Source organism: Salmo salar, chromosome ssa13 (assembly GCF_905237065.1).
Source record: "Salmo salar chromosome ssa13, Ssal_v3.1, whole genome shotgun sequence".
In the NCBI taxonomy this organism is placed as follows: domain Eukaryota; kingdom Metazoa; phylum Chordata; class Actinopteri; order Salmoniformes; family Salmonidae; genus Salmo; species Salmo salar.
In genome coordinates, this window is record NC_059454.1 from 23,918,315 (window position 1) to 23,932,362 (window position 14,048).

Consider the following 14,048-nt stretch of genomic DNA (forward strand, 5'->3'; position numbering starts at 1 on the left):
AAAGATTCGAGGAAGATCTTTTAGGGGTTCTTCAAATTGAAACTTTGGGGGAACCTCTACAAGTTCTTTGAAGAGAACCCCCTTTAATGGTTCCTCGAATAACCATTTTTACCCCGCCCATTATAAATAAGCATAACAATAACACAAACTATTATTTGTCAGTGTTTATTATGATTTTAGTGGCAAAGCAGAATTCAAAATATGAGGTAAACTCCCAGCAGAGCTCCAAGTTCAATCAGTATATGCTCTTTCGTGTTAATGTGTTGATATCCTTCGTATCCATCGCCAGAATGATTTTGCAGTGCATGGTGATGAAACAGGTTTCCAGTTATATTAGTTGTATTTCATTTATTGCTCGATTTTTTGATGGCTTGTTTGATTGGTTGACGTATTGGTTGGTTGATTGATTACTTGATTGATTCATATCATCCTTATCACATGGGACTACAGCTGACATTTGAGGCCAGAGATGTATCCAGTAACCTAACAGACTGGGAGTGGAAGTGGAGGTTCTAGACATCAATGACAACCCACCTGTTTTCCAATTGAACACATACACCACCGAACTTAAAGAGTCTGCCTCACAAGGTAGGGTGACCACCACATGTCCCGGATTGTGCCGGGCAGTCCTGCATTTTGGCCCTTTGTCCCGCAACCAAACAATCATGTCCCGTATATCAACAAATTCAAACACCACTAATTTAGAAAAAAGGTCAACTTGTCCCGTATTTCAGTCAGACATTCCGACCTGCCTCTTGCAGTCACGTTGCGCTTATGAAAATATATATATCACTTCTCCAATTGTTGCTGAGATCTGATATTCTGCGCAACGCAAGACAAGATGTAGGCCAATGTCATAGGCCTATCTTCATCCAATCATATTTCTCAAATCCTTTTGCCTAAATCCAAGGACAGTTACATGCTGACTAGACCAGGCACGTGCGTGCGTCCACGTGCGCATGTTGATTTTGTCCATCCACACCAGACGCAATCAGGACACGCAGGTTGAAATATCAAAACAAACTCTGAACCAACTATATTAATTTGGGGACAGGTCAAAATGTATGAAACATTAATGGACATTTACATTTTACTCATTTAGCAGACGCTCTTATCCAGAGCGACTTACAGTGAGTGCATACATTTCATACATTTTTTATTTATTTTTTTTAATTTTTTTTAGTATTGGTCCCCCGTGTGAATCGAACCCACAACCCTGGCATTGCACACACCATGCTGGAATTGCAAACACCATGCTCTACCAACTGAGCCACAGCTTGCTGTTGCTAGCTTATTTGTCCTGGGATATGAACATTGGGTTGTTATTTTACCTGAAACGCAAAAGGTCATTTTTTTCTGGATCTTTGTAGAATTTTGACCGATTTTGAGTCACTCAAAATCATGTGTTCTCTACTCTGACAACTAATCCATAGATAAAACGGGAAACCTAGTTAGTTTCTAGTAATCTCTCCTCCTTCAGTCTTCTTTGTCTTCTGTGGACTTTATATGGTGGTTGGCCACCAACTGGACTGGAGTGTGGACCTCAGGTCATTTTTCAATCACCAACGTAGTCATATGCTCCAAAAAAATCTATGAGGAGATGGGAGAGGCGGGACTTGCAGCGCGTCAATCTGGCTACACAGATGCTCGTTGACGTGCACGAGCAGTTTGGATGAAATGATCAAATAACGTTGTGTCAATTTATTTTGTAACGCCTGCGCACGTGAGTTTGTTTCTTTCTTTTCTTTCTTTCTTTCATACTTGTATTTATTGCAGATAAAGGAAAACCACACTGTGGGTGGTTATGAATGTAGAATGTTTATGATGTATTGTTATTAAAACAAACACAACCTGCAGACATTTACAATGGAAACCACACACAGTCCTTTATATAGGAGTGATTGAATATAGGCCTTTGAAACCTTAACTCTTTCTGTTTCCTATCATGTCAGGAGATTCTCTGATAGCTGTAAAGCGAAAGAGAAAGATAAAAGAAGCACAAACAATGGCACATTTTACCTGAAGATTGTCTCCGTCACCCCTACACCCCCAGACGACCTGGAGTTTTTCCTAGAGCAAAATAGTACAAAAGAGGGGCCTCTATGTATCTATATTCTTTCTTTCATTAACTTTTAACTATAGTGTGACTGACTATTTCAATCATCCACTTCAGAAAGCAGAGAAATACACCATCCTGGTGGAGGCTAAAGACCGTGGAGAGGTTGTTCAGCTCTCCAGCACCTGTACAGTCATCATCAATGTTGAGTATGGAAACAACCATCTGCCAGTCTTCACTGGGCAAACGGTGGGCAACATAATTCTATCCTCCTCACTTCATCACAAGAACTCGTGGGAGTATGTTAAAATACACTAATGAATCTCCATAACCACAACTGTGACCATATAATGTTCCATCATGCTGGGATATGATGTTATTTCAGGCTGCAGGAAACATCAAGGAGAGAGAAAGCAGTGATGTACCAGTTCTTCGGCTTCAAGTTTCAGACCAAGATACCAAAGGTACTGATGCCTGGAAGGCTAAATACACTATCCACAGAGACAAGGACCATAACTTCAGAATCGCCACTGACCCAGAGACCAACGAAGGAGTCTTGTTTGTTGGAAAGGTCTGTTACCTGTCAAATAAGTCAATGTAACCTAAATAAGATGATGTATGTGAAATGAGACTCACATTTTCTACAATTTAGATTAAATTGCTGTATTAATCCTATTTTTGTTGTTGTTGTTGCAATCAAACTAATAGCAGACCTGTAGTAGTAGCTGATGAACTCTGCTTATAGCTGTGGTTGTAATAATCATTTACCTGTATCCATTTGTTTGACTAAATACTAAATCATCCTTCCATAACCCACCTCTGTCTCCTGCCAGCCTCTGGACTATGAGGACGGCTCTCTGAGGAACCTGTCAGTCAGCGTGGAGAACGAGATGCCCTACTTCTCTTGTAAGATCAAAGGTTGTCCCGTCACAGGCCTGTGGGATGTGGTCACCACATGGGGGACATCTTTGACAGGCATCACACCGCCCCCGCTGCCCAACCGCCAGGTGACAGTCATGGTGGAGGATGTCAACAACCCGCCCCTCTTCACCCACGCCGTCAAAACCATGATGGAGGAGGAGAACATGAAGCTGGGCCGCTACCTGGAGAAGTTCACCGCCATCGACCTGGACCGGAGCCACGCCAGCACCTTCATGTTAGACTGGGGATTTAACCCGCCCTTCAGTGGGACTTCTGTTCTGCAGCACATCCTACTGCTCTATAGCATCTCCTACTGTTCAGCAGCACCTACTGTTCTAGCATCTCCTACTGTTTTGCAGCATCTGCTACTGTTCTATAGCATCTCCTACTGTTCTATAGCATCTCCTACTGTTCTATAGCATCTCCTACTGTTCTATAGCATCTCCTACTGTTCAGCAGCGCCTACTGTTCTAGCATCTCCTACTGTTTTGCAGCACCTCCTACTGTTCTACAGCACCTCGTAAGGTTTTCCAGCATCTCCTACTGTTTTGCAGCATCTCCTACTGTTCTATAGCATCTGCAACTGTTCTATAGCATCTGTTTTGCAGCAGCTCCTACTGTTCTATAGCATCTCATACTATTTTAGAGCATCTCCTACTGTTTTTGCAGCACCTTCTACTGTTCTGAAGGATCTCCTACTGTCTTTGCAGCACCTCCTACTGTTCTGTAGCATGTCCTACTGTTCTATAGCATCTACACCTGTTCTGTAGCATCTCCTACTGTCCTATAGCATCTCCTACTATTTTGCAGCATCTCCTACTATTTTGCAGCATCTCCTACTGTTCTATAGCATCTCCTACTCTTTTGCAGCATCTGTTTTTCTGCATTACCTACTGTTCTATAGCATCTCCTACTGTTCTATAGCATCTCCTACTGTTCTGTAGCGTGACCTACTGTTCTGCAGCATCTCTTACTGTTTTGCAGCACCTCCTACTGTTCTATAGCATCTTCTACTATTTTGCAGCATCCCCTACTGTTTTATAGCATCTCCTACTGTTGTTCCAGCACCTCCTACTTTTCTGTAGCATCTCTTACTGTTCTATAGCATCTCCTACTGTTTTGCAGCACCTCCTACTATTCTATAGCATCTACTGGTTTGCCGCACCTCCATCTGTTTTGTAGCACCTCCTACTGTTTTTGCAGCACCTCCTACTGTTCTGTAGCATCTCCTACTGTTCTATAGCATCTCCTACTGTTCTATAGCATCTCCTACTGTTCTATAGCATCTCCTACTGTTTTGCAGCATCTCCTACTGTTTTGCAGCATGTTCTACTGTTCTGTAGCATCTCCTACTATTTTGAAGCATGTCCTACTGTTCTATAGCACCTCCTACTGTTCTGTAGGATCTCCTACTGTTCTGTAGGATCTCCTATTGTTTTTATAGCACCTCCTACTGTTCTGTAGCATCTCCTACTGTCCTATAGCACCTCCTACTGTTTTGCAGCACCTCTTACTGTTCTATAGCACCTCCTACTGTTCTGTAGGATCTCCTATTGTTTTTATAGCACCTTCTACTGTTCTGTAGCATCTCCTACTGTCCTATAGCACCTCCTACTGTTTTGCAGCACCTCTTACTGTTCTATAGCACCTCCTACTGTTCTGTAGGATCTCCTATTGTTTTTATAGCACCTCCTACTGTTCTGTAGCATCTCCTACTGTCCTATAGCTCCTCCTACTGTTTTGCAGCACCTCTTACTGTTCTATAGCACCTCCTACTGTTCTGTAGGATCTCCTATTGTTTTTATAGCACCTCCTACTGTTTTGCAGCACCTCTTACTGTTCTATAGCATCTACTGTTTTTGCAGCATCTCCTACTCTTGTTGCAGAACCTCCTACTGTTCTATAGCATCTCCTACTGTTCTATAGCATCTTCTACTGTTTTGCAGCATCTCCTACTGTTCTATAGCATCTCCTAATGTTTTGCAGCTGCTCCTACTGTTATGTAGTATCTCCTACTGTTCTGTAGCATGTCCTACTGTTCTGCAGAACCTCCTACTGTTCTATAGCACCTCCTACTGTTTTGCAGCATCTCCCTACTGTTCTATAGCATCTCCTACTCCTCTATAGCATCTCCTACTGTTCTGTAGCATCTCCAACTGTTCTGTAGCATCTCCTACTGTTCTGTAGCATCTCCTACTGTTCTGCAGAACCTCCTACTGTTCTATAGCATCTCCTACTCCTCTATTGCATATCCTACTGTTCTGCAGAACCTCCTACTGTTATATACCATCTCCTACTGTTTCTGCAGCACCTCCTACTGTTGTATTGCATCTCCTACTTATTTGCAGCATTTCCTACTGTTCTGTAGCATCTCCTACTGTTCTGCAGCACCTCCTACTGTTCTATAGCATCTCCTACTATTTTGCAGCATCCCCTACTGTTTTTGCAGCACCTCCTAGTGTTCTATAGCATCTACTGTTTTGCAGCACCTCCTTCTTTTTTGCAGCACCTCCTACTGTTCTGTAGCACCTTCTACTTTTCCGTAGCATCTCCTACTGTTCTATAGCACCTACTACTGTCCTATAGCATCTCCTACTGTTTTGCAGCACCTCATACTGTTCTATAGCATCTACTGTTTTGCAGCACCTCCTTCTGTTTTAAAGCACGTCCTACTCTTTTTTAGCATCTCCTACTGTTATGTCGCATCTCCTACTGTTCTATAGCATCTCCTACTGTTCTCTAGCATGTCCTACTGTTTTGCAGCACCTCCTGTTTTATAGCACCTCCTACTGTTCAGTAGCATCACCTACAGTTTTGCAGCATCTCCTACTGTTCTATAGCATCTCCTACTGTTCTATAGCATCTCCTACTGTTCTATAGCATCTCCTACTGTTCTAAAGCATCTCCTACTGTTCTATAGCATCTCCTACTGTTCTATAGCATCTCCTACTCTTTTGCAGCATCTGTTTTGCAGCATATCCTACTGTTCTATAGCATCTCCTATTGTTCTGTAGCGTGTCCTACTGTTTGCAGCACCTCCTACTGTTCTGTAGCATCTTCTACTGTTTTGCTTTACCTCCTACTGTACTATAGCATCTCCTACTGTTTTTGCAGCACCTCCTACTGTTCTATTGCATCTCCTACTTATTTGCAGCATCTCCTACGGTTCTGTAGCATCTCCTACTGTTCTTTAGCATCTCCTACTGTTCTATAGCATCTCCTACTGTTGTTGCAGCATCTCCTACTGTTCTGTAGCATCTCCTACTGTTCTGTAGCATCTCCAACTGTTCTGTAGCATCTCCTACTGTTCTGTAGCATCTCCTACTGTTCTATAGCATCTCCTACTGTTCTATAGCATCTCCTACTGTTCTATAGCATCTCCTACTCTTTTACAGCATTCCCTACTGTTTTTGCAGCACCTCCTACTCTTCTATAGCATCTCCTACTATTTTGCAGCATCCCCTACTGTTTTTGCAGCACCTCCTACTGTTCTACAGCATCTCCTACTGTTTTGCAGCACCTCCTACTGTTCTATAGCATCTTCTACTGTTTTGCTTTAACTCCTACTGTCCAATAGCATCGTCTACTGTTTTGCAGCATCTCCTGCTGTTCTATTGCATCTCCTACTCCTCTATTGCATCTCCTACTGTTCTGCAGAACCTCCTACTGTTCTATAGCATCTCCTACTCCTCTATTGCATATCCTACTGTTCTGCAGAACCTCCTACTGTTCTATAGCATCTCCTACTGTTCTATAGCATCTCCTGCTGTTCTATAGCATCCCCTGCTGTTCTATAGCATCCCCTACTGTTCTATAGCATCTCCTACTGTTCTATAGCATCTCCTACTGTTCTATAGCATCTCCTACTGTTCTATAGCATCCCCTACTGTTCTATAGCATCTCCTACTCCTTTGCAGCATCTGCTTTGCAGCATATCCTACTGTTCTATAGCATCTCCTACTCCTCTATTGCATATCCTACTGTTCTGCAGAACCTCCTACTGTTCTATAGCATCTCCTACTGTTCTATAGCATCTCCTGCTGTTCTATAGCATCCCCTGCTGTTCTATAGCATCCCCTACTGTTCTATAGCATCTCCTACTGTTCTATAGCATCTCCTACTGTTCTATAGCATCCCCTACTGTTCTATAGCATCTCCTACTCCTTTGCAGCATCTGCTTTGCAGCATATCCTACTGTTCTATGGCATCTCCTACTATTTTGCAGAAACCCCTACTGTTTTTGCAGCACCTCCCACTGTCCCATAGCATCTTCTACTGTTTTGCAGCATCTCCTACTGTTCTATAGCACCTCCTACTCCTCTATAGCATCTCCTACTGTTCTGCAGAACCTCCTACTGTTCTATAGCACCTCCTACTCCTCTATAGCATCTCCTACTGTTCTGCAGAACCTCCTACTGTTCTATAGCACCTCCTACTCCTCTATAGCATCTCCTACTGTTCTGCAGAACCTCCTACTGTTCTATAGCATCTCCTACTTATTTGCAGCATCTCCTACTGTTCTGTAGGATTCCTACTGTTTTTGCAGCACCTCCTACTGTTTACTATACTAGACTGGGGATTCAGCTCAGTTCACTGTTTTTACAGTGTATTAACAGTTTATTACTATAATTAATTTAACTTCAGCAATAACCACAGAATTGTATTTTGATAAGATCAAGAATTATCATACTTTAATAATATGTGGTGATGATAAATACAACTTATTTGCATTAGTTTGCAAGAGCTGTAGCCGAACATACAGCTAACAGGCCCAAACCATGTCTTGTAGGTATGTGGAACCAGGTGACTGGGTTGCAGTAGACGCAAAGACTGGAAAAATAACCACAACTAAGATATTAGACCAAGAGTCAAGTTACGTGAAGGAGAATATCTATCAAGTAACACTGTTTGCCGTTGATGATGGTAAGAAGCATAAAAAGTACTCCAATACAGTAAATTAAACCAATATCAGTGAAAAAACTGTATCTGCATATCATCCACAGTACCACCAGTATTTTTCAGTTGAGAGTTTCTCTGATTGACAGGCCAGCCTCCCATGACTGGAACTGGAACGCTCAACATCCATATAAAGGACCAGAATGACAAACTTCCAGAGCTGGAGATGGCCACCATGGACATGTGTCTGTCAGATGAGCCATCCAAGGTCAACATCACAGCCTACGACCTAGATGGAGAGCCCTACAGCGGACCCTTCTACTTCCAGCCACAAGGGGACGACGTCAAGGGCAAGTGGAGGATTGACTCTGACAATGGTGAGGTTTTCCTCCTCATAATGCCACGTACTCTTAGAAAAAATGCATTCCACACGTGTTCTTCAGGTGTCCCCATAGGAGAACTCTTTTTGGATTCAGATAGAACCCTTTTAGGTTCCATGTAGAACCATCTGTGGAAAGTTATACCTAGAACCAACTGGGTTCCAACTGTAACCAAAAAGGGTTCTTCAAAGGGTTCTCCTATGGGGACAGCCGAAGAACCCTGTTAGGTTGTAGAAAGCACCTTTTTTTGTGTGTGTGTGTGTGTGTGTACACACTATCTGGCCTCACATTCCTGATCCATTATTACATATGGTCTCTTTGACCTTTACACATCACTATTGTAGGTTTCACATACCTCAAGTAGGCCCAAGTCTCATACTATAGGCCTACACTTCATGCAGTCATAAACTAGCTAAACTAATGCTGTTAATGACTCTCTTTCTCACTACACATCCCTCCAGGATACACAGTGAACCTGGAGAAGGAGAACCCAGTGTACGCAGATCACTACAACCTTCTGCTCATGGTGTTAGACCAGCAGGGTCAGGGAGCCCTCCACAACCTGTCCGTCACTGTATGTGACTGCTCTGGTGGCCAGCTGCAGTCTCGGCAGGGCCTCTGGAACCAAGATTGGAGCGAGGGCTGTAAGAATTGTCATCGGTGTCATGTTGCTACTGCTAGGTAAGTCAATCTTAGGAATAGGGTGATTATTCCCCTAGATGTTAATTGTGGGCCAGTTTTGCATTTCCCGCACTAATGGTTAAGGTTAGGATTGGGGGAGGGGAAGCTGATCCTAGATCTGTACCTAGGGGAAACTTCACCACTGATCTGAATCTTACACTTGAGAACGACATACTGGCCTACATCCCCACCTCGTGTTGATTTGGTATAGTTCATTAGAACTTCAGTGTGTGGAGATTTGTATTTATTCAAGTGTGAGTTCCTCCTAGGTTTTCTACTGTTGTCCCTCCTGTTGACCAGTAAAAGAGAACTGAAGCTGATCCCTACAGATGAAAACTCTGAAGAACGTCAGATCAAATCTAACATTGAGATCCCAGGAACTGATTGCAAGGTAACAACATTACAATCCCTTTCATCTCTGGTCATTGCTTTTTTCCATCACACAATATGCTATTTTGATCATAGGTGCCTACACATATCACACTCGAAGTAGACAGTCTGCTGGGAACAAAAGCTGCTTTTCTACCAATCAAGATGCTGGTTAGGAAACCAGCAATATTTAATCACCATTCATCAGTATTGTTTTGGTTCACACTGGGCATATTTGACAAATGGAAAATTGTTGATCCATGCAAAGTAAATATGATACTGTATCTTTCCCCAGGCTGTACAGAGGTCCGCCAGTATGCAAGCGCCGGTATGTTTAGGATATTTTCCTCTTACCAAGAGCAACAGTAACAATTTCAACAAGGAACCTCTCTGAGCAAGGTAGGCCATGTAAGTCTAATAAATCTACTACCTTCATCCACTTTTGACCTGTCAATTACATTTTCAGTGGCACTGAAATACAGCAACATTTTGAATTTGGTTTCAGAGTGCGCCCACAAAATTACACTCCAATGGTTATGGACAGGTATTTCAAAATCTAATATTTCAATTAAACTTGTCAACTATTTTTTTCTGAGACTTTCACTTGATTAATGTTGCATTGGTTGTGTGTGTGTGTAGTGATAGTATGTTTCTGATCACTCAGGGGTCAATGATGAACAGATCAACGATGACAAAAACAAGATACTCCTCATGGGGAGAAAATAATTCTCTCAATAACGCCAGGCCCTTGATGACTCTACTCAATCATGTAACAATGTGGAAAAGCTACTCGACCTGGGCGCCAGGTTCAACACGCTGGCCTCCATTTGCAACACCCCATACCCCAGCGCATCCTAAGCCCACCTCGCCCTCACCCTCTTGGGCAAGAGGCTCTGCCAGGACTGGCTAGTTAGCATGGGCATAACAGGGTAGGTACCGGCCGCTTTCATGGATTATAAATTGAACTGGATCACTCATGCTTAAAAATGAGGTAGAACAGCAAACCTGCTCTTGCAAAATCTGGATAACAACAAGCAATTTTAAACTTAATTTTAAAAAAAGCATCAAATACACACAGGACTATGGAGATCAATGACCAATACAAAGACCAAGATGGAACTCAGTGCTGGAAGGAAAATAAATGCAATTTACCAATGGATCTTACATGGACAGTAGCTATGTACAGCTGTGCTGTAGGGAGCCTGGTTGTACATATCAGGCATGCTACTCTATTGTACACTGGCCAGGGGCCACTCTGGCTGGATTGACCAGCCAGCAAAAAACAAAAGGATTTCTGCACTGAGAACAGAACAGGGAAGTGAGCAACATGGGGTGGAAAATACTTGAATGTCAATTACTTTTTAGCTCTGATTTTACAAACGCGATGGCTGCAATGAAATAGTGCTATAATGGTGAATGAGAGAAAGAGGTCATTCTTTTAACATAACACACCATCTCTTACACACATACGTCAAGCCAAATAGTCTAATGATGTTATTTATATATGATGGTCATGTTTAAGATCATTATCAATTAAACACTTGGGCTTAAGTCCAGTTGTTTTATTTGGGTGTATATTTTGTGGTTGTCTTTTAATGTATATTCTATATGGTATGTAAATAAGGGTAATAGCTTTTATATTCATTTTGTTTTATTTATGTAGAAATGCATTCAATCCACTGACTTACAATAAGCAAAAATGGAGTTCTGTGGTATATTTTCATACGTCTCATGTCATCAATGAAACAACCATCTTCGCAAAAGATGAATTTACTGTCATTTAATGTTAAATTCCCAACCATCAGCAGCATCAACATGTCCATAGCTTAACATAGGCACAAGTGTGTGTATGTTGTGTATTCACTTGGGAATGTAGCCAGCCTGCAGGAACCAGTGGTAGGCAGAGAGAGCACTGGGTGTGATCTCCTGCTCCACCTGGAAACCTTTCTGTGGGTAGTCACGGATCCTCTCTAGAACACCTGGAACACACAAAGTTTACACCTTACTCACAGCATCATACTCATGTCTGTTGTTTCTACACGGCTGTAAGTGAAATGGTTGGCAAGGGGACAACATATTTTAGACTTTTAGAATATTTGATTCTGAATGCCTTCATACATTCCTGCACTGGAAAGATGACAGGTGGGCTTACCATAGAAATATTTATTTTACAGGGTCTAAATGCTTTAAGACAACACACAAGTCCTGGGATTATGGACAGAGTACATACCTAGCATGCATGTGATGAGGTCCATGGCAGTGCCCACAGTGGGGTGGGGGTAGGCAGAGATGCCCATCTGGGGGGAGGTAACGATGGCATGCGTGTGTTCCCCTTGGTCAGGCCACTGGCGCAGGAATGTTGCAGAGACCCTGCGCTCCATAAAGGGCTGCTGGACCAGGATCACCCTGTTGGCTGGGGTAGACATGACAACCACTAATGGGTACATGACAAAATACACATCGGCATACTGTACATAGGAATCACAGGAGGTTGGTGGTACCTTAACTGGGGAGGACGGGCTCGTGGTAATGGCTGGAGCGGAATGGGATCAAATACATCAAACACATGGTTTCCATGTGTTTGAGGCCATTCCATTCTTTCCGTTCAGGCCATTATTATGAGCCGTCCTCCCCTCAACAGCCTCCTGTAATAGGAATACAATAATGGCTTGGCTGAAATGTGTTCCAGTGATTCAGTTGTGCTGTCCTGCCCCCTAGCTGTAGAATAACGCTACAATAATAACAGACATTTCATATGAAAGGTTCTCCATCAGTGTGTCTAATGAGGAGAGCCTCACCTGGGATGTTTCTCTGTTTGAGGAGCCTGTATGAGAAGCAGATGTTGTCTCCAGTGTTGGTGGCCTCTGTCTCCAGCAGTATGTTCCCCCTGGGCACTCCCATCCTCAGAGCCACATCCAGGAACACGTCAGCCTCTGGCCTCGACCACACACCTGGACCACACAAGACACACAGACATTAGAGACATTGGATAGACAGATGGTATGTGTGTGTGCCTTTGTGCTTTCTTGCATTGGCAGAAAGAAGGACAGAGAAAGAGAGAATGATGCTCAGTGTCTTGCTGACCTGCAGTCTGGTTGCCTTGGTAACCAGTGAAGAGCAGCCAAGGAGCCCATCCTTCCAAGAAGAGAGCAGCTGACCTCTCCGCCACACGCACATCATGGCAACCCAGGCCTATTATGACATCACTCTGAGATCAGACAGGATTATGATGCAATTTCAGATACATAAATTATGACATGACTATGAACGGATTATGGCATTTCAACAGAGGACATCATGGCATTTCAAATTATGACATCACTGACAGAACATACATGATTATTCAACAGGGGAGATTGTTACAAAACCCTGAGAGAAAATCTAGGAGTATGACATGGAATATGACATCATCCACAAAGGGGACAGAGCATTATGATATTTTTGGTGAAGCCAGAAGAGCATATCATATAAATCATATCAAATCAAAAGATAAATGGGGAAGGATGTAGCATCATACTGCTTACAATTCTGATTGCAGTGCATTTTAAATGCACTGCAGTCAAAACTTATCTTAGCTGTATGTACAATCAGATATGAAGGCTTGCCTTTTCCAGAGAATGGTGCAGACAAAGGTAGTCCCACAGAATTCTGGCCCACTTCTCACTCTCATTGTCCATTTCTCTCACATGGTGGTCTGTGGAAGGGAAAACACTTAAAATGCAGAACCAAATGGAATAAACAACACATGATACTGAATGAATCAACACTTAAAAGCAGACATTTTCACAGGTCCTCATTAAATACATGTGTGGAGAGGAGGCACTCCACCTCACCTCAGGGGAGAACAAACTGAGCTGTAGTGGAGGTCCGTCGCGTTGACAAAGAACATGTGACGCAACAGCAGCATGCAGACCACAATAACAGCGCCCTGAGGGCAGGTGTCGTGGGTCATCCTTTAAAAGTACAGACGTCTGCAGCAGAAGTGGCCATGCTCAACACACTACACTACACTGCACCAGTGTTAAACTCATTAACTCCCTTAACATCATTCAGAAGCCATTAGAATTGTCGTTCTATTTCCCATTTGTCGCAAGGATGAACGCTTTACACACCCCAGCGGCTCTCTATCCAGGTCTCTTTCTTTCATGCTGCACGATGCTCTCCCTTTCTCCACTGTTCCCCTTCACCTGTCAATGTTTTCTTACCCTGGATGCACTGCCAATGTTCCGGCATATTCCACTGCAGAATCCACTGTATGGCATTATTGTGATTGGCTAGTCTAAATTATATCCAGCTGCTCAGTCTAACTCTCATTGGCTAATGTACATTTCACTCTTTATCTGACCGGCTGATTAGGCCTCCTTTCTCTTATTCGATTGGTTGGTGAGTCTCTGTAATGCCGCGTTCAGAACAACTGGGAACTGAGAAATCTCCGACTATAGTGTGTTCATGACAACTGGGAACAAGGGACAATTCGATATCCGATTAGGATAAATCGTTTTGAACGGTTATCCAACTCGGAATTCCAAGTCGGAAACTCTGGCATTTCTAGAGCTCCGACTTTCTGACCTAAAGATCACTGATTTCATGGTTTGATCACATTTCTTTCCAAGTTCCCAGTTGTTAGCTAGCTTGTTTAACATTTACATATGGTCAAACTAGCTACATTATACATATTGATAAGGTCAATATGTCTTGTAATATGTAATATGGCAATATGTTTGTCAAAAACTGATTTGTCATCT

General features: G+C 42.8%; 2 protein-coding genes across 4 annotated transcripts; one reads left to right on the plus strand and one right to left on the minus strand.

The window, feature by feature from the left end:
- The first annotated feature begins 1,995 nt into the window (after positions 1-1,995).
- LOC123726135 (cadherin-like protein 26) lies at positions 1,996-9,248 on the plus strand. The gene is made up of 5 exons (XM_045692729.1): positions 1,996-2,627; positions 2,890-3,241; positions 8,023-8,250; positions 8,715-8,897; positions 9,235-9,248. Exons 1-5 carry the CDS (start codon positions 2,427-2,429, stop codon positions 9,246-9,248), a joined length of 978 nt encoding a protein of 325 aa, XP_045548685.1. The 5' UTR covers positions 1,996-2,426.
- Positions 9,249-10,940: 1,692 nt separating this feature from the next.
- y4629 (SCO4629) lies at positions 10,941-13,630 on the minus strand. Of its 3 annotated transcripts, none has more exons than NM_001141358.1 (6): positions 13,137-13,481; positions 12,909-12,997; positions 12,388-12,511; positions 12,102-12,254; positions 11,534-11,716; positions 10,941-11,282 (listed from the first exon to the last, which is right to left on the minus strand). In NM_001141358.1, exons 2-6 carry the CDS (start codon positions 12,978-12,980, stop codon positions 11,164-11,166), a joined length of 651 nt encoding a protein of 216 aa, NP_001134830.1. In that variant the 5' UTR covers positions 12,981-12,997; positions 13,137-13,481; the 3' UTR covers positions 10,941-11,163. The 3 variants fall into 3 exon arrangements, with proteins under 3 accessions (NP_001134830.1, XP_013990428.1, XP_013990430.1); XM_014134953.2 differs by lacking the exon at positions 13,137-13,481 and adding an exon at positions 13,509-13,630 and having other exon boundaries at positions 11,069-11,282; XM_014134955.2 differs by having other exon boundaries at positions 11,069-11,282; positions 13,416-13,555.
- Positions 13,631-14,048: the final 418 nt, after the last annotated feature.